This window comes from Myxocyprinus asiaticus, chromosome 5, assembly GCF_019703515.2.
Source record: "Myxocyprinus asiaticus isolate MX2 ecotype Aquarium Trade chromosome 5, UBuf_Myxa_2, whole genome shotgun sequence".
NCBI lineage: Eukaryota > Metazoa > Chordata > Actinopteri > Cypriniformes > Catostomidae > Myxocyprinus > Myxocyprinus asiaticus.
The window spans coordinates 6,876,760-6,904,692 of record NC_059348.1 but is presented as its reverse complement, the minus strand read 5'-3'; the positions used below and the strand labels follow the sequence as shown (position 1 = coordinate 6,904,692).

The window sequence follows — 27,933 nt, the reverse complement described above, 5'->3', positions numbered from 1 at the left end:
GCTGTATAAGCTCTTCCAGCCAGTCGAAATGGCTTGGAAGGGTGGGCGGGTTGGGATTTCCATTCCATGGCAGTATTTTGGCAAAGGTGTACTTTGGCAAAGCTGTTGTACAGGGGGAAGTTTTGAATAGCCTTTTTCATTGGTGTGGTCCACTTTAGTGAGGACGGCAGCACCTCCAACCTGAATGCGTGAAGAGTAAGGTGCACACCAGGTCTTTGTGAGCTCCGCATGGACGTCAGCCTTTTCGGTTGAGTCCGACTCAGAAAGAACCGAATGAGTCATTCCCACAAACTGTCAAAGTTTGCAGAGGATCACAGAGGAGTCTGATGAGTGAGCTGCTGATACTATGAGCATGCGTGTACCGAAGACTTGCTATGTGTTGAGATTTTAATTGCAGTAGCTGACTAAAACATTTATAAACCTACAGATGTTTGTATTTGTTAGTTTTTTAATTATTTAAAAAAATATTTGCAAATGAAGATCTCCAGAATTAAGTAGGCATTTTTACTTGATGATATTATAGAAATTATTAATAATATATTATAAAAATGTATTAATAATATTAATAATATATTAGTTTTCTAGCTGCATTAGTGTTTTTTAATTAATGTTAATAAAATGTGTTGCTAACTGTGATGGACATTTTCAAGATATCTGAATTTCATTAACTTATGTATCAGCAACAACATACTAAAACAACACTAAATGCAGGCGACTAGAAGCCTGAGTCCTGTGACAGAGTTTGAAATGAACGAGTTGCACTTATCCTGGCTTGGCACTCTTACGAGTTACTAAACTGGTTATTGAACCAAGGAACCCATTTGAAATGAACTAATCAAACCTACAGGCAGAATAGAAAGTCAGCTTTTCAGTCATGTCTGACTCAAAAAGAACCAAATGAGCCAGACTGAATAACTGTCAAAGTTTGCTGAGGATTTCCAAAGAGCTGCTGATACTATGAGCATGCATATACTGAGGACTTGAACAATCCTGTGGCGAAATGTAAGTTTCTTTAATGTCAAACAAAATGTACTGGAAATATGCTTATGACAAGTATTATTTAAGAATTTTTTTATTAAAACATGCAAAAAACGTTTCAGTCGAGAGATGTAAATTAATTTTACTATCGTTTATTTTGTTTCCAGATTATATTCTAAGTTGTTATGAGCTGAATCATGGTTTCTGGTGAGTTGATTAAGACTAGTTTATTCTCTTTATACGCTTTAGACACATAGAACATATCCGTGTTTGTGAATCACTGTCTGTATTAGGTGCTTTACATGCAAACATTTAATGTAGGAAATTTATCCAAGATGTAATCAATATTTATCAGTCGTTTTTGACATGCAGTATCACAGAATGTAACACTGACAACACTTAACACCATTATTATAAAAACTTAATTGAATAAAAAGGTAATAATCAGCAATATGCATTCACAAATGGCTGTATTTAAATGTATGAGCGTGAAAACCATGACACCGGGATGTTAGAATTATGTACAAGTGCCGTCATTACGTGATGACATAAAAGCACTGCTGAATCGGGGAGTTGCGTGGCACCATGCAAGGTTTGGACGTGTGAATGGCGAGCTCTGCGCACTTTTTTGGGGGGGGGGTATTTTTTTCCCCTTTTTCACCCAATTTGGAATACCCAATTCCCAATGTGCTTTTAAGTCCTCGTGGTCGCGTAGTGATTCGCCTAAATCGGGGTGGTGGAGGACGAATCTCCGTTGCCTCCACATCTGAGACCGTCAATCCGTGCATCTTATCACGTGGCTTGTTGAGCGCGTTACCGCGGATACATAGCGCGTGTGGAGGCTTCAAACCATCCACCGCGGCATCCACGCACAACTCACCATGTACCCCAATGAGAGTGAACCACATTATAGCGACCACGAGGAGGTTACCCCATGTGACTCTACCCTCCCTAGCAACCAGGCCAATTTGGTTGCTTAGGAGACCTGGCTGGAGTCACTCAGCAAGCCCTGGGATTCGAACTTGTGAACTCCAGGGGTGGTAGTCAGAGTCTTTACTCGCTGAGCGAGTAATATTTGGATTTAACCACTGGAGTGGTCTGTGGTGACAATATTTCCCAGGTATAATCTGATATACATTGTTCCATCTTCTTTTGTTGCGCTCACAATTTTTGGCTCAGCTTTCTCACAGAAGAATGCAGATCAAATTTATTTCATGCTAATATGAAGTTACAGATTCACAACACATGAATTAAACTTATGCAAAGTATTACAACTGTAAGGGCCCTATTTTAAGAGCACTAGCACAAAGTCATAAGTGCAAAATCAGTGGGCCATGATGTTTTGGTATTTTCATGCAAGCATGCGTTAAGTCTGTGCGCAAGTGGTTTTGGTGTATTCACCCACGCAATGTGCAAATGGGGTGGATCAAGTGCAATTTAATTCTGAGGTTCTTCTCCGGTTATTGCACCATCTGCATCCTATTATATAGTTCATTCCCTCAAGCGCCAGCGATATAAACAAAAACAGCACATTCATAAGAAGTTGGTAGTGTAAATGGACTGTATGCAATGAATTAGAAGAATTGAAAATTACAGTTTTTTGTGCATTAACTGCATCCTTGTTGAATGTCAGGCATATTTCTATGACAGTGACACTCTTTTTATACACATGGAAAATGTGATTCTCATCAGGTTTTGGGATGTACACTCCGTTAAATTAAAGAACGTAAATATTATTAATCATGTTCATCTACTGACACACAAATCATGGCTAGTATTAACAGTGATTTTTAAGTCACTGCAAAAGGGGCTGGTAAAAGAGACTGAAGAGGGTAAAATGTTTGGATTTGGTAAGGTTGTTACATACACTTTTTCCACCACTTTGTTATTTTGATTAGATTTTCATTTCATTTGAAGTGTAATTTGAATTTAGACATATGTTTGGTTACATTTTGTTCACGTTTGAATACATTAATATATATGTATATATATATATATATATATATATATATATATATATATATATATATATATATATATATATATATATATTATTATTTTTTTATTATTATTTTTTTTTTTTAGCAATATCGACCGGTAGAAGTGAAGTGCGTGCCGATACAATCACTGTTAATACTAGCCATGATTTGTGTGTCAGTAGATAATAAAAAACAAACTATAAAGGTGTCGCAACTTGCAGCCAATTAAAACAAAGAAGGTATTAGTTCAAAAATGGCAAAAAAAGAAACAGCTTTCTCTAGAAACACATCAGTCAATCATTGTTTTGAGGAATGAAGGCTATACAATGCTTGAATTTGCCAAAAAACTGAAGATTTCATACAAAGGTGTACACTACAATCTTTAAAGACTAAGGACAACTGGCTCTAACAAGGACAGAAAGAGATGTGGAAGGCCAGATGTACAACTAAACAAGAGGATAAGTACATCAGAGTCTCTAGTTTGAGAAATCGATGCCTCACATGTCCTCAGCTGAAAGCTTAATTGAATTCTACCCACTCAACACCAGTTTCATGTACAACAGTAAAGTGAAGACTCAGGGGTGCAGGCCTTATGGGAAGAATTGCAAAGAAAAAGCCACTTTTAAAACAGAGAAACAAAAAGAAAATGTTAGAGTGGGCAAAGAACACAGACATTGGACAACAGATAATTGGAAAAGAGTGTTATGGATCTTAACCCCATTGAGCTTTTGTGGGATCAGCTAGACTGTAAGGTGCATGAGAAGTGCCCGACAAGACAGCCACATCTATGGCAAGTGCTACAGGAAGTGTGGGGTGAAATGTCACCTGAGTATCTGGACAAACTGACAGCTAGAATGCCAAGGATCTGCAAAGCTGTCAATAGTCTAGTTTCTATCCACTTTGAGCAATTTTGTTAGACAAAGTGAAAAAGCGTAAAACAATTTTTAAAAAAAGTTGGGAAATTTGCTTTCATCTGCCTGTTTCCATTCAAATGACCTTTTATCAATAAAAATGGTGTGCGTGATGACGTCATGCCTACAAAAAAACCACTTTGTTGCATAAGTTTTGGTTTATCGCAAAATAAATCTGCTCTTAAGCCATTTCCATACAGAAATGTGTGTTTATCGCTAATTGTGTACCTTTCGCCTCCCAGACGTCCCTAATTATTTTTCCTCCTAATTTTGGTAAAAAAAAAAAATAAAAAAAAACAGTATTGGAGTATTGAGACAATTCATTGAAATTAGCCAGCTTACTGTCATTTTAATTTCACAAACAAATGCAACCAGAAGAGGAGGAATTGCAATCAAAGGGAGCAGTTGCCCTTCTGATAGCATCGGTGTCGCCAGGTAATTTTTCCGGGGCTTCAGCCCCGAATGTTTTGACTGTACCCCGAATGTAATTTTAAATGTAGGCTACGCAATAATATTGCTACATTTTGTTTGAAGTTCATGTGACGTTTTTTCGTCTACAAAACAGGGTAAGGCTAATTTAAGTTTGTAAAGAAAAGGCATATTCAGGTCTAAAAATATAATTTTTTTCGTTAGGTAATTAATTATTTTATTTAATACTTTATTCATTTGGTAATTTCTTTAGCCTAATTTAATACATAGAATTTAATAGAATTGGGCTATGTTAGTGTTCCAAAAAAGCACACTGAAGCTTTTCTCCTAGTATTGTGTATTTATTTTTAATTTAAAACATCTTTGTGCACAGAAATATATATATATATATTTCTTTTTTTTTTTTTTTTGTATTATGGGCTAATTCCATGACTGCCGTCTATTATTTTGAATGGTGTGGAAAAGCAACTTTAATAAATAAATGGATGTCTACCATGATTAAATTAATCACAAACAGTGGCCATTAATTTGTTCTCCATGCACTTGTCGATGTGAATGATACGAGATATTTGTGTTGGCACTCCTGGAAGTGTCATGTTTGCAGCATCAGATATATATGCCGTTAAGATCAATCCATAATCACGTACAATAAATTGGCTTTCAAGGCCATGTATTCCTTGTCGTTATGATTAACACAGGCTAGCGACTGGGGTAAATTCTGTCCCGTGACACTACATTAATGCCAATTTTCTTGACAAAAAGAGTTTCCAAACCAGTTTTTCACAACATTTGAAGTATTGACATGGAGTTTATGCGCAAGAGTTAAACGGAAAAATATTGTCAACACATGAAATTTCAGCAATAATTTGCATTACTATCAGCTTTATTTTGATGCGATAAAATGCCTGTAATCGCACCACATTTAATGTGTAAACACTAATCTGTCCTGAATGCATCCCAGCAGCAGCAAAGTGCCACCCCTCACCTGTCAATCAACCGCTGCGCTAAAACAAGAGTTTAAACTTTGTTGGTTATGAGCGGTTTAAAAGGAAATAACCATCCGATCGGAAAAATTAAAAAAGCAGATACATACACAAACAAGAGAACTTCACAGATCTTCTTCAGTGTATCTGATATCAACATGCAGGGACACTTATGAGAAGCACCAACCTCTGCAGCTTAGGCTGATACAGGTAATCCACTAAAATAACGGACAATGCTGTTTGAAATGTTGCTTTTGTGCTTGGGTTAAATCTCAGCTGCATCTGGTAGAAACAGCGCGCCGTTTTTTGCCGCACTTTCTTTGTCTTTTCAGACTTTGTTGCGCTTTAATGTCATGCAGTAACATGCTGACATAGTGATTGATGTATGACGTCATGAGTCCCTCCCCTCCAAATCCGATAACAAGTGGTCACAGGTGACGCATTTAAACTAACATGTGATCAGATCACCCGAGACACACTTGCTCCAAAAATGCTCCAGAAATGAAGTGATAAAGTGATCTTATTAAACATACGTGATATACCATGGGCATCAATGCTCAAAACGTTTGAATACACACCAGGAAGACATCATTTTAACTATCACAGGGATTAATAGCATTGATAATATTGTAGTAACATAATGAGCATGGAACTTTCAAGCATGTTTTACATGTTTGTTTGGTTATAAATTAACCTTTATACATGTCAGTCTTGAGACAATCTATGGTCAGATGAAACCAAAATAGAGCTGTTTGGAAACAAAAACCAGAGGTGGATTCAGTTTAGACAAAAAGATAGCCATGCAGAAAGGTATCTCATCCACACTTTGAAATATGGTGGTGGATCTTTAATGTTGTGGGGCTGTTTTTCTTTCAAAGGCACTTCAAAACTTGTTGGGATACTTGATATCATGGATTTTAAGTACCAGCAGATATTAAATCAAACACCTGACTGGCTGGACCTTCCAGCAGGACACTGATCCAAATTCCACCTCAAAATTAACACAAAAATGGTTCACTGACCACAGAATCAAGGTTTGGTCATGGCCATCCCAGTCCTCTGACATAAACCCCACAAAATACCTGTGGGATGAGCTGAAGAGAAGAGAGAACCTCAGAGTCTGAGGTACAAAATCAATACATTTTTAAACTAAAACATGTGAACATGGCCTTAACTCTATATAAAAAATAAAAAAATAAAAAAAAAAAGGTTGCAGACAATCTGTGCTTAAAGTCATGTAGACGTGATCTTCTGGATTTACTTCAAACCTTGTGGTTGACCAATTTATTAGTTTTAAAATATTATATAACATATTATACAGCTAAATTGACATTAAATGTGTTATCAATGACCTCATTCCATGAGTAGAATTCATACCATATTAGTAAAAGAAGCTGCTTTAACCACTCAATGATATATAGTAAAAAAATAAATGCAGTAGATAATGTGTAATTTGTCATGTTTACATCCTGCATTCATGGCACTAATGAGCTAACACATTATGCGTGGCCATAAATTGCACCGATTACACTGTTATTGTAATTTGTGATGACACTGTTCCTACCCTAAAAGGTGGGAGTATAAAAGGGTGTTAATGGGTAGAATACAGACAAAAGAATGATAAGAGTGGCATTATTTTGGGCAGATGTGTGAATAGCTTTTGACTGCAGATGACACATGAATGAAATAGCATATCAAACAGAGTGAATGGGCACTTAAGAGTTTGAGTATATTTTATTATTTTTGTAGACTAATTAAACAAACAAAAAAATGACATGTTCTTGGACAATCTCTGTGAACGATTGTACAGATGTAGGCTCATGTTGACTGATCTTAACTGACTGAACGCTGATGATCTACGGTTGATAAATTACTGCTCATACTGAACACTAAATGAGCATGACATATCATGAAAAGAGTATCTAAAAACAACTTCATGCATGTATGCAGATATTTGTCACTACAAGATTGTATGCTTATCCTGTATAAGAACTTAAATTAAAAATATAACTTTCTTCTCCAAAACAATCTTAAACCTTCTCATTCACCACACAGCGATACACAAATTCACCTCCCCTTAATTTCCCTTGTCAAACAAATGCAAACTTCATGCCAACTTTTTTAATTTTTGCACATTACCCTCTTATATGAAAATCCATTTTTGGGGTTTATCTGAATTTCTCAATTTATTTGAATGCTTTGGACCAGAAGATGAACGCTTCTCACAATTTCTTACTGTGATGAATCATGTGTTTCTTTAGAGAACTTGATGTGCTAAAACTCATCTCACATAAAGGGCAGTGGTATGGCTTCTCTCCAGTGTGCAATCTTTCATGTGATTTCAAGTTTCCTGACTGACTGAAACTCTTTTCACAATGTGAACACTTGTAAGGTTTTTCTCCAGTATGGATTCTTTGGTGCTCTATCAAGCGGTTGGGTCTACTAAAGGTTTTCCCACATTCAATGCACATGTAAACTTTTTCATGTTCATATTTAAGTGGCTTTACTCCTGAGTGAGAGCGCTGGTGAATTTGGAGATTGGCTGCCTGTATAAAACACTTTCCACACTGATGACATGTGAAAGGTCTCTCTCCAGTGTGAATCCTCATGTGATTCTTAAGGTGTTCTTCACGAGCAAAACTCTTCCCACACAGATAGCATGTGAATGGCTTATCTCCAGTGTGAATTCTTTCGTGCCTCTGAAGGTGGTCATTACGTGTAAAACTCTTTCCACACTGAAGGCATGTGAAAGGCTTCTCACCAGTGTGAATTCTCATGTGAACATGTAGGCTCTCTTTATATGAAAAACTCTTTCCACACTGAAGGCATGTGAAAGGCTTCTCACCAGTGTGAATTCTCATGTGACGGTTAAGGCTTTCCTTCCCTGTGAAACTCTTTCCACACTGAAGGCAGGTTAAAGACTTTTTTTCTGGTTTCTGATCCTGATGTTTCTCCTCCACTTCATTCAGTTTTTGGCTTTCTTCCACTTCCATCAGGTCTAAAATGAACAGAGAATTTTTCAAAAAAGAGTGATAAAGTCAACCACAATTTAATGGCAAACAACAAGTACAGGTGAAGATCAAAGTTGTAGGATGAGTATAAAACAGCAGATGAAAATGAAAATCCAAATGTAATATAGCAGACTTTGGAAAGATGGGTATCATTGTTTTCAGTATGATAAGGAATCTAAAGAGTCATGTATTTATGACAAAAGTTTCAAAAGTTATGGCCAAAAACAGCCATTTTTTAAATTTATTGACCCATAGGTGGCATCGTCACCAAACTTGTACCCTCAGATCACTGTCCTCATGAAGCATACCAACTTTCGATTCAATAGGACAAAGCATTGCCGAGATTTAGCTTCACTTCCTGTTTGGCGTCTTCGCTGCTGAATTTGTAGATGCATAATAAAGAAAAATTTGGTTAATTGGTAAAAAATTGGGAAAGATCAGATGAAGGCTGTGGGACGAGTTCGCAAAAGTATGTTTTTGTTAAATTTCAAGATGGCTGACAAAAACGTCGTAGACAGGAGCGATAGTTGAGTTAGAAGTTAATTAACAAACAAATCAGGGGATATATGGTGTACGTCTGTAGGCAATATGGTTCAAAAGTTATCAGCTGTTTTTAAGACGCTGACTACCACCCCTGGAGGTTCGAATCCAGGGAATGCTGAGTAACACCAGCCAGGTCTCCTAAACAACCTAATTGGCCTGGTTGCTAGGGAGAGTAGATTCACATGGGGTAACCTCCTTGTGGTCGCTATAATGTGGTTCTCGCTTTCGGTGGGGCACGTGGCGAGTTGTGCGTGGATGCCGCGGAGAATAGCGTGAAGCCTATGTCTCTGCGGTAACGCACTCAACAAGCCACGTGATAAGATGCACGGATTGATGGTCTCAGACGTGGAGGCAACGGAGATTCGTCCTCCGCCACCTGGATTGAGGCGAGTCACTACGCCACGAGGACCTAGAGCGCATTGGGAATTGGGCATTCCAAATTGCAGAGAGGGGTGGGGGGGAAATAAAAAGTCCATCTCAAGTCAGTCACTCGATACGTCAGTGAACTGATGCTAGGGGTCGCTGCAGAGACCCGATCTCCTTGAATGGTTTTCCATCATGCCAATTTCATTGGCAGATGTCATTCGAAGACCCACCTCCCATGCTCAGCAAGCATATATAAGGCGAGTCGAGAACAGATCTCTCTCTGTGTATCATGCCTTCGACCTTCATTATGAGTTGTGCACAGAGCTCAGCGGACAGAGCTATCTTCTCTCCTGCTTAGCAGTGTGAGATTTTCACCTACATGGTTCAGCAGGTTTCCTTGGGTTCCCGGCGAAGTGTATCCTTATATTGGTCTATACCTGTGCCAAGCTTTTGCGCCTAGCTGGAAGAACTGCCCATCGCTTATGTCCAAAATACAGGGCATATATATCTTGAACTTAGATGACTGCCTATTTTTAGCACAATCAGGTACTCACAGTTACAAGCACAAACATTTACTGCTTGCACTTCTGTAGCAATTGGGGTTGAGAGTCAACTGGGTGAAAAATACTCTCAATTCAGAAAATCTCCTTCCTGGTAATGGAGATCGACTCAATTACAATTCGAGTGTGTCTGAAAGACGCACGCTTTCTCACTATGCACTTTAAAACTTCAAATTAGGCTGACACGCCAATGTCTAGCCCTGCTGTCTACCTGAAAAGGCCTTGTTTTATCAACAGTATATTGTGTATTATATATATATATATATATATATATATATATAAAATACACAATATACTGTTGTATATTATAACCAAAAGACATTCTCGAGCTTACAGCACGAAAACAATAAATGTCCTTTATCTGCCACCATAGTACCAAGTTCTTGCCCACAAGTCCTTAATATTTGGCCTGATCAAGTAATTTTACACATTCTTGGCACTTGCGTTCTTGAGTATTGGAATGTGATATGCAAAGTATGTAGTGGTAGTGGTACTCCAGGAAAAGATAAAAAAAAAAAAAAAAACACTAATTTGAAGTAATATATACAGTGCTGTGAAAAAGTATTTGCCCCCATCCTGACTTCTGTTTTTGTGTCTCTCTCATACTAAATTGTTTCAAAAATTCAAACAAAATCTAACAAAACAAAGGCTGACTAAACACAAAATGCAGTTTTTAAATGATAATATTATTTATTGAAGCAATAAAATTATCCAATACCAATGGGCCTGTGTGAAAAACAATTTCCACCTTTAGTTACTAAATCCCCAAATCTATGAAACTGCATTCATAATGGGGTTCAGCTGGACTAGACACACACAGCCCTGATTACCGTCAGCCCTGTTCAATCAAATCAACACCTAAATAGAACTTTTTCAGCACCATGAAGTTAGCTAAAAGATCTTACCCAGTAGCACACTATGCCAAGGTCGAAAGAAATTCCAGAAATGAGGAGGAAAAAGGTGATTGAAATACATCAGTCTGGGAAGGGTTACAAAACTATTTCAAAGGCTCTGGGACTCCAAAGAACCACAGTGAGAGCTATTATTTCCAAATGGAGAAAACCTGACACAGTAGTGAACCTTCCCTTAAGTCTCCTACCTTCCAAAATTCCTCCAAGAGCACAGCGACAACTCATCCAAGTCTCAAAAAATCCAAGGACAACATCCAAGGAATTGCAGGCCTCTCTCGCACCAATAAAGGTCACTGTTCATGACTCCACTATCAGAAAGACACTGGGCAAAAATGCCATCCATGGCGAGGCGAAAACCACTGCTAACCCAGAAGAACATTAAAGGGGACCTATTATGCAAAATTAACTTTTACATGGTGTTTGAACATAAATGTGAGTCGGCAGTGTGTGTACACAACCACCCTACAATGTTAAAAGTCCACCCACTCCTCTTTCTTATATTTCTATTAATCAAAAACAGTGTCTCAAAATGACTGGTTTTCATATCCGCTCTAAAGTGACGTCACTTTAGAGCAGGCCACGCCCACGACTGGTGACGGACTCCACCCTATTATCATAGATCCTCCCCTGAGTGATCGACACACAGTCCGCCATTTTTTTCCGCGCTGGAGCAGCTACAGTGAGAAGAATAATGTCTCAGCTTCGTAAGCGTCATAAGTGTTCTGTTGTTGGCTGTAAAAGTGAACATAAGAGTCTTCATGTACTCCCGGCATCAGAGCCACTGAAGACACAGTGGACAAGTTTTGTTTTTGAAGAAAATGTGCCCCAAAACATACCAAATGTCGTGTATGTTTGTGCAAATCATTTTACACCGGACTGCTTTGTGAATGAGGGTCAATATAAAGCAGGATTTTCAAAAAAATTTCACTCTCAAGCATGGATCAGTACCAACAAGGAGCCTTTTGAGTATCACCTTGGTAACTGCCTAGCAACCAGATGGGGTTACCCTAGCAACCAAGTAAAAAAACATATATCTCTGGACCAGAACATAGTAGAGATTTCTGGTTTCGTTCATTTGACTCAGACAAAACAAATGAAACAAACAAAAATCACATTTTGGGCCATAACTCTTGAATGATTTTGCTACAAAAGATATGGATACAACCAGTGGAGTCGCATGGATTAATTTTATGATTCCTTTATGTGTGTTTTACAGCTTTAAAATTTTGGTACACAATTTTCAGCTAATTTAGGTTAGGGAGGATCTATTCTGTCAATTTGTATTATTTGGCATCCACTGGATCATTTCTGTCAATTCTGATTATATTATTTCTTCACATCTGCTTGGACCCTGATGATTGCAGCTTGCAGCTTGCAGCTATATTTGTAATTAAAACCGTGTAAAACAATGACACTACTCAAAGATTCGTGTATAAAAGAGTGTTAATGGGCAAAATACAGACAAAAGAAGGATGATAAGAGAAGCATATCTCACTTTGGGCAGATGTGTTAATGGCTTTCAGCTGCAGACGACACATGAGTGAAGCAGCATATCATATATTGAGTATTTTTATCGATCAGCACTGTAATTAATTAAGTATAATCAGTAAGAAAGTATTCATATATGTAAAAAAAGAAAAAAAGTTACTCTACTATCATTCCTCAAAGCATATGTTCAGGAATGTATTCCCATGTAGCCAGCGCAATCGGGCCAATTGCGGCTGAGTGTTGGCTCACTCGGCTGTGTTCTGGCAGTGGCTCACCAAAAGTGAGCCAGATCTTGCCCAGTAATGGTTGCCAGATTTGGCTAGGCTTTGGATGTGTGGATTTGGCCCTATTTGGTCTGAGACATGGCACATTTAGCCACATTCAGCCCGACAATGGACTATAAGTGCTGGCCTCATTTTGGGTGAGATATGGCCATACAGACCTGGACCAGTTTAGGTTGAGTGCTGGGGGTGGACAGATCTGGGACTGAGGCACGGGGTAGGGTAGAGATGCCTTTTCAAGGTGGGTCACCTTTTAACAATGTTGCAAACTGGTCTGACTTTGTCATAAAATTATGTAGCAGTGACCCCTAAACTTAAACGTAATATCTTTTAACATAACACACACACACACACACACACACACACAATTAACTAGGCTAAATTGCTAAATGATTTATCTTTTTAAAAAATGTTCTTTGAAGATCAGTTGTAAAGCCCTTTCCCTGTTAACTTTGTTATTTATTGTATTTCATTATTATTTTAATTCCTACTATTCATTAATTTTTTTAGCTTTTTCCCCCACATTCTCTTTTTTCTTCTTAACTTTGGTGATTTCATCATGGAGGTTGTTTGTTTCTTTAATGAATCCATTAAATTTAACTAAATTTGGTAATTTATGATTTAATTCATATAATCAAACAAGCTTAAAGTGGTTAAGGGAACTGTGGTTTTGAGAATAAAACAAAAACACCATCTCTGCTCTGAGTTTCAAGACATGCGCACTAGCTGCGACATGTAGTGACGACACTTGGCGGGCTTTTGGAGCTGCTAGATTAACCGCCAGAACAGCAGAAGAACTTCTAGCTTGCTACCGTCGTGAGTATATCTTTGATAATCTAACATATAATATCATTTTAATAAACCGTTCTACACATATATTATCGACGTAATGTTTATTTATAAGGAAGCTAAAATCGTGGGTTGGCTGATATAGCGCTAGATATACTCTTGAGAATTATGGTAGCCAATTTAAAAGCTTATCACTTAATGAATCGACAGCCTGTCTGCTAATCTTCAAAATTTTTTACACTAAACAGTATACTTTTGTAGTGACCTATATGTAGAGTTTGCTACGATAAAAATGCTGTTTAATAAGACAAGGCGGTGTAGAGAATGTTGCGACAGGTAGGACTCATTTTTGAAATTACCACCAACCTATATCAACAAATGTGTAGCATTACAATTTAATAATATATTTTGTATATTGTGTGAAGAAAATGTAAAAATCGATGTTTTTGATCAAATTAAAACTCTGAAAGCCGTCCATATATGTTGGTGCCACTATATGATTGGTTTACATGACGTCATCCAGCTTGACGGTTACGCTTTCTCCAAAGTTAGAGCCGGTTGGTATCTCCTATCTAGACGTATCGGGGGAATTTGGCTATTAAAAACATTCTAATTTAATTCTGCTCAAATGAACGAAATGACTTAAATAAACATTCCTTCATTTTGCTTAACGAGATTCAAAGATCCAAGTCAGTCTGGAGCCCTGATTTAGTATTTTATATATGTAATTAATTTAGATAACTTTGTAGACATCTGTTTTCACTTTGATATTAAGGGATTTTTCTGTTAATTATTGTCATAAACTCATTTCATCTACTTCTGTGCTGTAAGACATGAAAACTTCTTAGTAAGATGAATACGTTATAATTTATAGGCACTGTACCATTTGTAACTGACAATATTGTCTTTCAGGTCACCTATTTTGGACTGGCAGGGGGTCTGATTGTAAAAGAATCTGTCTGGAGAATAATGTCAAAACTAATGACAAACCAACTGGCAAAGCAAATTAACTGGCGCGGAGTGAATGGGAAGTATGGCTTTGAAATTCGAACCACTTGCCATTAAAGATGTTGTCCTCAGTAAGTTTTTATTTGTGTATCATAGTGTTAATTCATTTTCATCGTTATAGGAAACACATTTACACTTTCTTGCTGAGAGTTAGATGAGAAAATTGATAACACTGTCATGTTTATATGCTAGATATGAAGCTGGAACCAGCAGATGGAACTTAGTGCAGCGTTAAATAATAATACATTTTTAAATAATAATAATAAAAACAATTTAGTAATGAAAAATAACCAATAAGAGTATCAATAAAGAACCGTATAAGGTGTATCAATAAAATAAAGATACAATTCTAACAATATACACAGCTCTTTAATAAAGTATTTCTTATCAGATTACTCGGTTAATCGATATAATAATCGGTAGAATACTTGATTACTAAAATAGCTGTAAGCTGTACCCATTTACAGGCTGTGATTCTTCCCAAAGTACTGACCATGCAGGGTGCCCAAACTTTTGTTATGGGCCTTTTTCTTTTTTGTCATTTTGAAACTATAAAATATGTCAATTGTATTCATTTAAAATAAAATCTACAACACAATAAAGTCTACAAAAAGTGAAGGGGTCTGAATACTTTCTCAAACAACTATATAACCCCGTAAAGTGCTAGTTTTTTCCCATCTTTTCCAGTCTTTATGCTAAGTTAGGATAACCAGCTTCATGTTTGAACAGGTAAACTTGTGCCATATTCAGCTGATTGATAAATTATTTTTCTTTCTTTTTTTTTTTTAAGAATCTGTGCGAAGAAATGCAAGTACTGCCAGTGTGTCAGACGGAGACATTGAAAAGTTCATAAAAAGATGGCTGCAGCTTGCATCTGACAGAGATGGGGGAAGAAGAGAGCGGGCCCTAAAGCATGCAAATTCTTTCTAAGGTACAGTTGTGCTCAAAAGTTTGCATACCCTTTGCAATGCCTTGCAAAATTTTGGCATTGATTTTGAAAATATCACTGATCATGTAAAAAATTTAAGGATTTTATTTAAGGATAGTGATCATATGAAGCCATTTATTATCACATATTTTTTGGCTCCTTTTTAAATCATAATGATTTTTATTGGGTTAATTTCCCACACCTGTGGCTTTTAAAATTGCAGTTAGTGTCCATGTATAAATAGTCAATTAGTTTGTTAGCTTTCACATGGATGCACTGAGCAGGCTAGAAACTGAGCCATGGGGAGCAGAAAAAAAAACTGTCAAAAGACCTGCGTAACAAGGTAATGGAACTTTATAAAGATGGAAAAGGATATAAAAATATATCCAAAGCCTTGAAAATGCCAGTCAGTACTGTTCAGTCACTTATTAAGAAGTGTAAAATTCAGGGCTCTCTTGATATCAAGCCACGGTCAGGTAGACCAAGAAAGATTTCAGCCACAACTGCCAGAAGAATTGTTCGGGATACAAAGAAAAACCCACAGGTAACCTCAGGAGAAATACAGGCTGCTCTGGAAAAAGACAGTGTGGTTGTTTCAAGGAGTACAATACTTGTTGACCCCTCTCCAAACATAGCGCTTATGGTTGTGACCTATTTTGGTCTCGTCACTCCAAATTACAGTGTGCCAGAAGCTGTGAGGCGTGTCAAGGTGTTGTTGGGCATATTGTAACCGGGCTTTTTTGTGGCATTGGCTTCTTTCTGGCAACTCGACCATGCAGCTCATTTTTGTTCAAGTATCGTCGTATTGTGCTCCTTGAAACAACCACACTGTCTTTTTCCAGAGCGGCCTGTATTTCTCCTGTGGTTACCTGTGGGTTTTTCTTTGTATCCTGAACAATTCTTCTGGCAGTTGTGGCTGAAATCTTTCTTGGTCTACCTGACCTTGACTTGGTATCAAGAGATCCCCGAATTTTCCACTTCTTAATAAGTGATTGAACAGTACTGACTGGCATTTTCAAGGCTTTGGATATATTTTTATATCCTTTTCCATCTTTATAAAGTTCCATTTACCTTGTTACGCAGGTCTTTTGACAGTTCTTTTCTGCTCCCCATGGCTCAGTATCTAGCCTGCTCAGGGCATCCACGTGAGAGCTAACAAACTCATTGACTATTTATACACAGACACTAACTGCAATTTAAAAAGCCACAGGTGTGGGAAATTAACCTTTAATTGCCATTTAAACCTGTGTGTGTCACCTTGTGTGTCTGTAACAAGGCCAAACATTCAAGGGTATGTAAACTTTTGATCAGGGCCATTTGGGAGATTTCTGTCACCATTATGATTTAAAAAGGAGCCAAACAACTATGTGATAATAAATGGCTTCATATGATCACTATCCAAAAAAAGAGTTTTTTTGCATGATCAGTCATATTTTCAACATCAATGCCAAAATTTCACAATTTCTGCCAGGGTATGCAAACTTTTGAGCACAACTGTATGTTCCAAATGTTGTTACCATTTACCAGTTACCATTCATGTCTTCAGTCTGAGATTTCTGAGATCTATCTGACTAACTAACCATATGTGTCATTGTCTATGCCCACTCTTATCTCTCTCTTTCTGTAAATCTGTCTCTCTTTTAAGGTACACTTACTTGAGGAGGGTCCTGAAGTTTTCTAGTTTTTTGTTTTCATTTGTTCATGCCACTTTTTGCTAGTTCATATAAAGCTGTATGTTAATGTAAGGGTTCAAATAAATTCTCATATTTCTCATATTTTCATGGTGTCATTTTTACTTGGGGAAAAGGAGCACATATGGATGTTATGGGGTAGGCATGGGGTAATATATGGGGTAGTAGGTGGGGATGCCATGAAAAAAAAGAGGGTGAAAGGGCCAAACCCTCAATCCTTGTAAACTTGACATATTTTCAAAATTCTTAAGGCCAATATAAACTAATTTGTTTAAGCTTATAGTCCCCCTCCACTCCAAGCTGATGTAACGACGTATGTTCAGTGTTGTCAGAAGGCTCTGAGCGCATAACACCTACAGTACACAAGCGTGAAACTTAAGCCTCCACATTTAAAGCCACAAACACTGAGAATGGATTTTACATTGAAAAAAAGCTTCCATTCTGCAGTTCAACTTTTGAAATGAAAAATATTTGCATATTAAGTTTGGTTACACTTTATTTTAAGGTGTCATTGTTACAGTGTAATTATACATTTAAGTACTGAGTAATATTAGTTAACAACATGTACTTACTACAGGGTTAGGAATATGGTTTGGTTTAGGGTTAGTTGCATGTAATTATGCATAATTTACTGTTTTTACTCTATTAAGTACATGTAACATATGTAACAAGGACAATGTAAAATAAAGTGTTATTTTTTTCTAAGTTTTTTTTAAGTGGAAGTAGATTCCATCTTAAGGATTTTAAACAAGGTAATAGAATGTTGTTTTGTGCAAAACAGAGAAAAATTATTCAAAGCTCTGTTTTTATATAAAAACTGGAAGGAGTCTTTATTAAACAACATACATTTTAATAGTTTTTGGTAACCAATTCATTTCAAGAAGAGTTATACTGAACACAAAAATGTTTTCAATTCTGTTGTAGATTAAGTGCAAGTATATACTTAATTTAGCAAACAAGCTAATATTGCTTTGGCAAAATGTCTTTTGTTGTTCTTATTAAATAGATGTAGTTTTGTATTTCATATACATTTCCCTTTGGTACCCAGATTCGGACCAGTACCGGCTAAGTGTATAACTTTTGTTTTTTGCCGTGATTGTGGCCCTATGCCGGCAGTGTCAGCTCAGTTTTAGCACCCGGACTCGGGCCAGTGTACTTGGGCCGATTCTGGGGCGTCATTCATTGCCGTGTTTCACAAGAATCCGGCAACCGCAAGTGGGCAGAGTTATTTCTTCTGGCCTGCCGGATCTGGGCCATTATCGGGCCAAACCTTTCTGGCTACCTGGGTTGTGTGTGTGTGTGTGTGTGTGTGTGTGTGTGTGATATTAGGGGGGCCTGTGCTCACATCTGGAAGCAATAAAATTGGGCCTCTGGCTATATGCATGAAAAAAACAGTCTGGAGCCAAAGGCAAAGTGGAAAGAAATACAGGTGCATCTCAATAAATTAGAATGTCGTGGAAAAGTTCATTTATTTCAGTAATTCAACTCAAATTGTGAAACTCGTGTATTAAATAAATTCAATGCACACAGACTGAAGTAGTTTAAGTCTTTGGTTCTTTTAATTGTGATGATTTTGGCTCACATTTAACAAAAACCCACCAATTCACTATCTCAAAAAATTAGAATACATCATAACACCAATAAAAAAAACATTTTTAGTGAATTGTTGGCCTTCTGGAAAGTATGTTCATTTACTGTATATGTACTCAATACTTGGTAGGGGCTCCTTTTGCTTTAATTACTGCCTCAATTCGGCGTGGCATGGAGGTGATCAGTTTGTGGCACTGCTGAGGTGGTATGGAAGCCCAGGTTTCTTTGACAGTGGCCTTCAGTTCATCTGCATTTTTTGGTCTCTTGTTTCTCATTTTCCTCTTGACAATACCCCATAGGTTCAGGTCTGGTGAGTTTGCAGGCCAGTCAAGCACACCAACACCATGGTCATTTAACCAACTTTTGGTGCTTTTGGCAGTGTGGGCAGGTGCCAAATCCTGCTGGAAAATGAAATCAGCATCTTTAAAAAGCTGGTCAGCAGAAGGAAGCATGAAGTGCTCCAAAATTTCTTGGTAAACGGGTGCAGTGACTTTGGTTTTCAAAAAACACAATGGACCAACACCAGCAGATGACATTGCACCCCAAATCATCACAGACTGTGGAAACTTAACACTGGACTTCAAGCAACTTGGGCTATGAGCTTCTCCACCCTTCCTCCAGACTCTAGGACCTTGGTTTCCAAACGAAATACAAAACTTGCTCTCATCTGAAAAGAGGACTTTGGAACACTGGGCAACAGTCCAGTTCTTCTTCTCCTTAGTCCAGGTAAGACACCTCTAACATTGTCTGTGGTTCAGGAGTGGCTTAACAAGAGGAATACAACAACTGTAGCCAAATTCCTTGACACGTCTGTGTGTGGTGTCTCTTGATGCCTTGACCCCAGCCTCAGTCCATTCCTTGTGAAGTTCACCCAAATTCTTGAATCGATTTTGCTTGACAATCCTCATAAGGCTGCGGTTCTCTCGGTTGGTTGTGCATCTTTTTCTTCCACACTTTTTCCTTCCACTCAACTTTCTGTTAACATGCTTGGATACAGCACTCTGTGAACAGCCAGCTTCTTTGGCAATGAATGTTTGTGGCTTACCCTCCTTGTGAAGGGTGTCAATGATTGTCTTCTGGACAACTGTCAGATCAGCAGTCTTCCCCATGATTGTGTAGCCTAGTGAACCAAACTGAGAGACCATTTTGAAGGCTCAGGAAACCTTTGCAGGTGTTTTGAGTTGATTAGCTGATTGGCATGTCACCATATTCTAATTTTTTGAGATAGTGAATTGGTGGGTTTTTGTTAAATGTGAGCCAAAATCATCACAATTAAAAGAACCAAAGGCTTAAACTACTTCAGTCTGTGTGCATTGAATTTATTTAATACACGAGTTTCACAATTTGAGTTGAATTACTGAAATAAATGAACTTTTCCACGACATTCTAATTTATTGAGATGCACCTGTAGCTATGTGAAGAAAGTTGAGGAGACAATAGTGGCAGAGAGCCCAGAAGGTATAAAATGTATATGAAAATGTATCCCCACCTAGTGGGACAGACTGTTTTGAAACATATAAAAGAAAGCAAAGTAGAAATCAGACTCGTTTAACATGTTCTTTGTTGCAAAGCTGTTAATAAGTGTCATTTGATGATTTTTCAGAATCTAAACTTATTGCACACGTGAGAATGGGTTAAAATATCTATTTGCACATTATCATTTTAATCAGATTCACTGTGCAGCCCTGTTCAACAGTCATTTATGAAGAATCAGGAATGGATACTGACCTCTTAGTTCCTCAGTGTCTTCAGTTCTCTTCTCTTCAGCAAACTCCATCTTAACAATAGTGTCGTGTAGATTTCAGTTGATACGCCTGGATTGATTCCTCTCTCTTCACTTGTAGGTTAAAGCTCCGTTCACACTGCCAGCGACATTGTGACTTGGTGTCGCTATACTCTGTGATCTGTGTCGCTTGTTCCTACTGTTTGTCGCTGTAACGTTATTGGAGGACTGCACGTCTGGCAATAACGTTTAAAAATTTGATCACGGATGAGACCTAATACTGGTTAAATTAAGATATCATTACAGTTTGACAAGGAATCAGTTCTCGTCTCTAAAATTTTACATTCTGCAGTGTAGAGTGTTATATAAAATGTGCAGCAGTGTTCAGTGTATTAAATCATTAATAAGACAATCAATCTATCATGAATGAATAAATCAAACTCACTCGGACAGTTTCTGACACGCTTTTCCACGCATCATTGTTTTATTATATCCATGCATGTGGTTACAGACAAATTATATAGAACAGTAAAAATCCCCCACGACACTGAAACTTCTCTGTCTTGCATGCACTCGTCCCAAGTCTGCCAGGAGACAGATGACGTGAGCTCTGCTGTCTTCACTCTCATTGGTAGTCGCTCGTCATTTGCATAAAGTTTACATTTTCTTAACTTGTCTTGTCGCTCTCCACGGCGATCTCTGTAGCCAACGGCCGCGGTAGCTCGTGTCACCGGAAGTCGCTGTGCTCTCATTGAAAATGAATAGGATCGTGTTGCTGTCTCGCGCGATGTCGCTGGCAGTGTAACCGCAGCTTAATTCTTCTTCTGAATGGGAGAAACTGGAACGCCCAACGGATATAGAAACAGAAGTCCCGCCTTACAGTTAAAACAACCAATCACCTTATAGATAAAGACATCGCCTGTCAATCAACTCGAGAACGCGCGTGCGCATTAGCTGAACCAGCCTTAAATTTAGATCTTAAAATTTGTCAAAACACTACAGCCAACGTGAAAAAAAACACTGCTGTAAAGAAAGCTGCAAACGTTTCAAGGGACTTGATCTGTTTCTCAACCACACCTACAGTATACCAGATAGCTCACGGACGTCTCCGAGATGTCTGTTTTAGATCTTTTCATCTGAAGCATCACATTCTAAATAACATCTGCTAAACATCTTAAAAAGTTCAGATTTACAAACATTCTTAATCATAAATATCTCAAAGACATCGGCTGAATGTCTTACTGACATCTGCGAGGAAATATCTTTTAAACGTATTGCAGATGAGCAAACAACCTAAAAAATACATCTTCCAGATGTAAACACATCAGATAGACTCTAGGTGATGTATGTGTGCGATCAGGGTTACCATCTAAATATGGCCAAAAACATTGCAAACCTGCAAACAGCTTATGCAAGCATAGAAAGGGTGTTTTTATTTAGGTTTAGTATTTTAATAATAATATCCGTTATATGAACACAAATTCACTAAAACATTTTACTATTAGATTCCATTTGTAGACATCAGTTACCACGAACTAACAGTGAACAACATTTTAACAGTATTTATTATTATTAGCTCATGTTAATTTCAATATATACTAATGCAATTTTAACTTATTTCTCCACAGAAATGCATTTAGATGCACATGGAGTACTGAGATAGTGTCAACAGTATCCAACATGACCAAAGGGGACACAGATCACTCCAATGGTGACATCACCCAAAAAAAAAAAAAACATATTTGCGACAAAACAACATGAATAACACTACAAAACAGCTACAACTTCTATAAATTCTTAATAATTTTTTTTTGACATTGTTATATTTATTGTAATAATTACAGTATGTGTTTTCAGTACACTGTGAAGCATTAGAAGGAAGTGCAGATTAATTATTCAGCAGAAGAGGAAATCTCTTTCCACATTTGACATCAGCTCTGCTTGCTCATTTGCATAAATAGTTGACGCTCTGCCCACACACTGTACATGTGTATAAATGACAGGTGAACGTGCAGCAAGTTTATACACTGATCAGAGGAAGAATCACTTAACTGCAGGTGAGTTCTGTGACTAAATCTACTGTAATGCAACAATAGTTTTATATAATTTTATGTTCATAAGCATTTGCACACGTAAAACTGTTGTTTTGTTTGTAAGTGGATCTTTTTTTATTATTATTTTAACTCAAATTAACACAAACAACACATGGAAACATGGAATCAACTTTTCTCAATATATTATAATTAATTAATTATATATGTATTTAATCTAAACAGTCCTTCTCCACTGCTCCTCCCTGGCAACCCTCTAGGAAGGCCAAATAAGTGCCCCACTTCTTGCCATAAGCATCCAAGCTGCCCAGCCGTCTATGCAACATCTTTTCAAAAGCTGAAATGAGGGCGCACCAGCCGACTTCCATCCCCAAAGAATCACCTTCCTGCCGATCATCACGCTGGTAAGGACCCAGTTTTTTATGTGTTTGTCCCCTACGTTAATACGTGCCCCATCAACCAAAATACAAAGTCTGGGGCAGAATAAAATCTTGTGAGGTCTTGAGTGCTCAAGACCTCACAGACATAACTCTGAACCCTTGACTAAAACTGTTGAATCTTTGTACAGAACCAAAAAACATGGGATATGTCACCATCCTCCAACTGGCATCACCAGCAAGTAGGTGTGTCTTTCAGGCCAAGCCTATACATTCTAGAGGGAGTTCAATAAAAACGATGCAGTATCTTAAATTTAATGAGGCGCACCCTTGCATCCCTAGACATGGACTTGACATTTTTAAATCATCCTACCCCATCCCCTAGACTCTGAATTAGCCTGGAATAGTACACTGAAACCTCATGACCCTTTCCAAAAGCAGCAAACACAATCTCAAGAGTGTCTGGTGCTTTAGGGTGCTGCATTCTACACCCAAAGGTGGTACAATGTAGATGGTGCAGCTGTAAGTACCTGAAGAATTGAGATCTGGGAATCCCAAACCGCTGTATAATATTTTCAAAGGATCTCAACGCTCCATTTTCATACAGGTCACCCAGCTCTCTCAGGTGGAAGCGACCAATACGCCAAATGTCTGAGACCAAAAGCATAATAGTAAAACAAAATCTTGGGGAGACCTAACCCACCTTTGTCAATTGGCCTATGTAACTTATTAAAATGCATCCCAGGACATTTACCATTCCAGATAAAGGATTTAGCTATGCTATCAAATTGTTTAAAATAAAAGAGGAGAACTTCAATGGGGAGAGACTGTAGTAGGTAGTTGAATTTTGGAATACAATTCATTTTTATAACATTAACCTTCCCAGTCATGGATAAATGCAGTGAAGCCCACCTATCCACATCGCCCGAAAAACTTATTAAAGCCTAAAAATGAACTCTGACTAAATCACACAAATTTGCTGGAAATAAAATACCCAAATACTTAATGCCCTGTTTGGGCCACTGAAAAGCACCCAGCTGAAAAGCCGTTACCAGGTAGTACGCTGTCATAGACAAAGCTTCGGATTTAGACCAATTAACTCTGTATCCCGAGAATTTAGAAAAGGAATTAATAATTCTGTGGAGGCAAGGCATAGATCTAGTAGGGTCAGAGACGAATAATAAAATATCATCTGTGTAAAGCAAAAGCTTATGCGCCACCCCTCCCGCCATCACCCCTGGAAAATAATCTTCCTTTCTTATCGCGGCTGCTAATTTTTCCAGGGCAAGACAGAACAATAATGGGGAAAGAGGGCAACCCTGCAGGAGTAATTTTATGAGTAAAATAATCTGAAATTAATCCATTTGTTTGTACTGCCACTACTGGGTGTCTATAAAGTAACCTAATCCATCCAGTAAATGTACTCCCAAACCCGTACATATCCAAAATCTTAAAAAGATAATCCCATTCTACCATATCAAACGCCTTTTCAGCATCAAATGAGTTGGCAGCGACTGGAGTCTGATCATTTGCCACTGACCACATGATATTGATGAAACGCCTAATGTTATCAAAAGAGTTGCGGCCCCAAATAAACCCCACCTGCTCTATATGTATAAGAGATGTCATAACTTTACTTAATCGATTAGCCACATTTTTTTTACAATATTTGAATGTCTAGCTGGATCAAGGAAATTGGACGGTAACTCTTACACTCGCTTGGATCTTTGTCCTTTTTAAGAATCAGACTGATTCGGGCTTGTGTCATGGTTGGCGGAAGCTTTCCATTCAACAAAAGTGGAGCCAGTTCTGAAGTAATAAGATCTAAAAAACTCAGCAGCAAAGCCATCTGGCCCCAATTACCTCACCAAGCTCCTCCGAGGTTATCTCAGAATCAAGAGAATTTTTTTGCTCAGTTGTCAGTTTAGGTTGTTCTAATGGTTCCAAAAAATTTCTAACATCTTCATCAGTAGACGAAGACATGGAATAATAGAGATCAAGATATAATTCTTTAAAAGCATTATAAATATCAATGGCCAAGGTAAAAATTTCACCACCAGCAGATTTAACTTAGGGAATGGTAGAAAAAGACTCTCTCTGCTTTTTATATCTAACCAAAAGCTTCCCTGCTTTTTCCCCCGACTCAAAGTACTACTGTCTTGCCCTGAATAGCCAAAACTCCACCTTTCGCAACAAAATAGTATTATATCTGTATTTCAATCGGGTCAATTCCCTGAGGCCATCAGATGACATTCGGCGCTTCAGCTCTTAATATTTTAATATTCCCTTCCAATTCCACAAGTTCTTGTGCTTTGGATTTTTTGATGAATGAGGCATACTGTATGATCCGACCCCTAAGAACGGCCTTAAGTGCCTCCCAAGCCACGCACACAGAGGATACTGAGGACCAGTTGGTCTCCATATACACATTGATTTCAGACTTTAACATTTGTTGGAATTCAGGATTTTACAAAAGGGATACATTAAAGCACCAACTATATGATTTATTTTTCTCCGTATGTGGCAACACCTCTAAACTCCATGGCATGATCGGAGACAAAGATATTTCCAATTGAGCAATCCACAACAGATGAAATGAGGGACTTAGATATATATTAAAAAAAATCTATTCAAGAATAAATCTTATATAGATATATAAAAAAAATATATAGTCCCCACCAGATGGGTTCAAAAGTCTCCAAATATCTGTAAGACAAAGATTTTTACACATCATGTGAAAGGGGGCTTACACACTTTTGCTTCACTATGATCAAGGACTGAGTCCATAAATAGATTAAAGTCTCCTCCCAATATTATATCATGAGGGGTGCCAGCGGCTTGCAACATCCCATCAAGATCTATAAAAAAAAACCCTGATCATCAGCGTTAGGTGCGTAAATATTAGCCAAAATCAACCTTGGCCCCTGAATTTCTGCTAAAACAATAATGACTTCCTAATTTATCTTTAATCTGTTTGAGACATTTGAATTGTAGATGCTTACTTATCAATGTAATGACTCCCCTGCTCTTACTTGAGCCAGCACTAAAGAAAACATGTCCACCCCAGTGCCAAATGGCGTCCATCCTTCTAAACTCAAACAGTCCATGTACGCCTACGAGAGCCGCCGCAACAACTTTGCTGTTGGATTGCTCAACTTCAGTGCTTCTATACAAATTTTGAGAGACAGAATTACATAACAGAAGAAAATCTATAAAAAAAATAAAATAGAAAAAACTCCAGTCAATAGGCAGAATAAACACAAAGAACGTGTAGATTCATTTACAAACTGTCCCGAAGGTGTGTTCCTCCCCAAAACAAGCTCAGCCTCTAGCGGAACCAACACACACACACAAAAAGAAATAAATAAATACAAAATAAAAATAAAAAATACAAACTTTTCAGTTTCCTCGGGCAGTCAAACGAATGTTCAGTGAGCTGGCTGTTTCATAAGTGCAGCAGATGACCTAATCCTTCCAACGTCCTGCAAAAAAATATTCCACAAAACAAACTCTATCCAATAGGAGGCATAAGCACAAAGAACAAGCAGATTCATTCACAACTGTGCTGAAGGAGTGTTATTCCACAAAACAAACTCCAGCCGCTAGGTGGAACCAGCACAAAAAGAAACAAAAAAGGCGCCCAGTTTCCTTGGACAGTCAAGTGAATGTTCAGTGAGTCAGGTCCACTTGGCTGCAAAGCGAGCGTCACACAATGACTTACTCAATCCCTTGACTTTATGAAGGACTATGCTTGTTGGGGACAAGTAAATACTTTGCGGCCATCCTTAGCATCTATTCTCAATCTGGCAGGGAACTTCAATGTAAAAGCAACCCTCTGTCAATGTAAAAGTTTCTTAAAGGAGTGTAATTCCACAAAACAAACTCCAGCCACTAGGCGGAACCATCACAAAAAGAAACAAAAAAGGCACCCAGCTTCCTCGGACGTTGTTTCGCCGATTATGATTCTCAAGGTCTTCCAACTTTTCCCAGATGCACTGCAAATCTGCCTTGGTCGCTAGTGGGTTAGCAGCTCATTCCCTCTCCAATGACTCCAGATAATCAATCCGTTTCTTACGTTACCCAATCTTGTAACCAACTCAGAGAATTTCACCTCTGTGGAAGTGATCGATTGACACATTACAGCAAGATCCTCCAAGTCCGCTACGACCTTTGTCAGCATCGCCGACATGCTGGACAGTTGGCGCTGAATTTCTCCAGCCACACCGTCCAAACTGATGCTGCGTTCCATTTGTCTTGGAAGTCGGAGCTCGGGACTCGGATCGATGTCATATCCGTTAAAAAAAACAAGAAATCCGAGTTGGATGCGTTCCTTTTACACACAACTCACGCACATAATTCACACATAACAGGATCGTAGCAACATGCCTATAGGCAATGGTAATACAATATTATGTATACGACTTACTAAATTGGACACAAAAAAGACAAAAGTGCTAAAAAAAACTTTAAACCCACAGCATACTACGGTCTATGCTCTTCGTAGCCATCTTGCTTTCTGAACTCGGGGTCCTCTGAGTTCTTCCGACTTTCCAAGTAGGAATTCCGACATCGGGGGGGAGCGTTCCATTTGTCAGTTCCGGTCTCAGAACTCGGAAAATAACTCGGAGCTCTGACTTCCGAGACAAATGGAACGCAGCATGAGTCCCTGGTCCCTGTCAGGGGTATCAGCTGGAGCACATAAGTGTCTTTTAATATCTCCAGAGCCCGAGGATTTTGAATTCTTTGACATATTGTCTTCATAGAACAGTTATGAAACAGAGTGTATCGAATCTCACTGGTTTATGACACAAAAACAATTAAAAACTAACAAAGTGCACAGAGATCACCGTTCACACGTCCAACCCTCGCATGGCGCCACGTGACTCTTTTAATAACTTTTTGGCATTGTGGGTATTCCCCATAGCCTCAGTTTTGTACTCAATCGTTTGAGTTATTACCACTTAAAGTCTTTGGTTTTTCCAGAAAATAGGTTCAAGGAACTTAGCGATTTGATTTATGAGCCAAAACTTGACATTTTAAGTAATGTTTAATTAAGACCACTTAATTTTTTGTCAGTAATGTCAACAGTAGGGTTTATAGTGTAAATTTAACAGAAACTACTCATGGACCGGAACAAAGTCCACACGGGCGTTGTGTCAGATGTCCCGCACCGGCTTATTTGCCAAAGTTTCAGAAGTTCATGGAAATATATTCAGAAGTTTTGTTTAACTAAATAAGGCTCTAATTTCTTTCATGTTGTCTTTGCGATATGTATTCAGAGAGTGAAATATATAAAAATGGCCACGATGTGGAGCTCTCGCTCCAGAAATACTCAC

The 27,933-nt window shown here is 38.1% G+C and overlaps 1 protein-coding gene across 1 annotated transcript in view; it reads right to left on the bottom strand.

Annotated features, from left to right (window-relative positions):
- Nucleotides 1–21,002, bottom strand: part of LOC127440553 (zinc finger protein 585A-like) — a 59,027-nt gene extending 38,025 nt beyond the window's left edge. Inside the window, exons 1-4 of the mRNA XM_051697226.1 lie at nt 20,175–21,002; nt 7,507–8,278; nt 6,233–6,374; nt 93–291 (exon numbers count right to left, since the gene is read on the bottom strand). Coding sequence (XP_051553186.1) covers nt 93–291; nt 6,233–6,374; nt 7,507–8,278; nt 20,175–20,223 — 1,162 coding nt within the window. The 5' untranslated portion in view covers nt 20,224–21,002. The remainder of the gene's footprint in view (nt 1–92; nt 292–6,232; nt 6,375–7,506; nt 8,279–20,174) is intronic.
- Between the last annotated feature and the right edge of the window lie 6,931 nt (nt 21,003–27,933).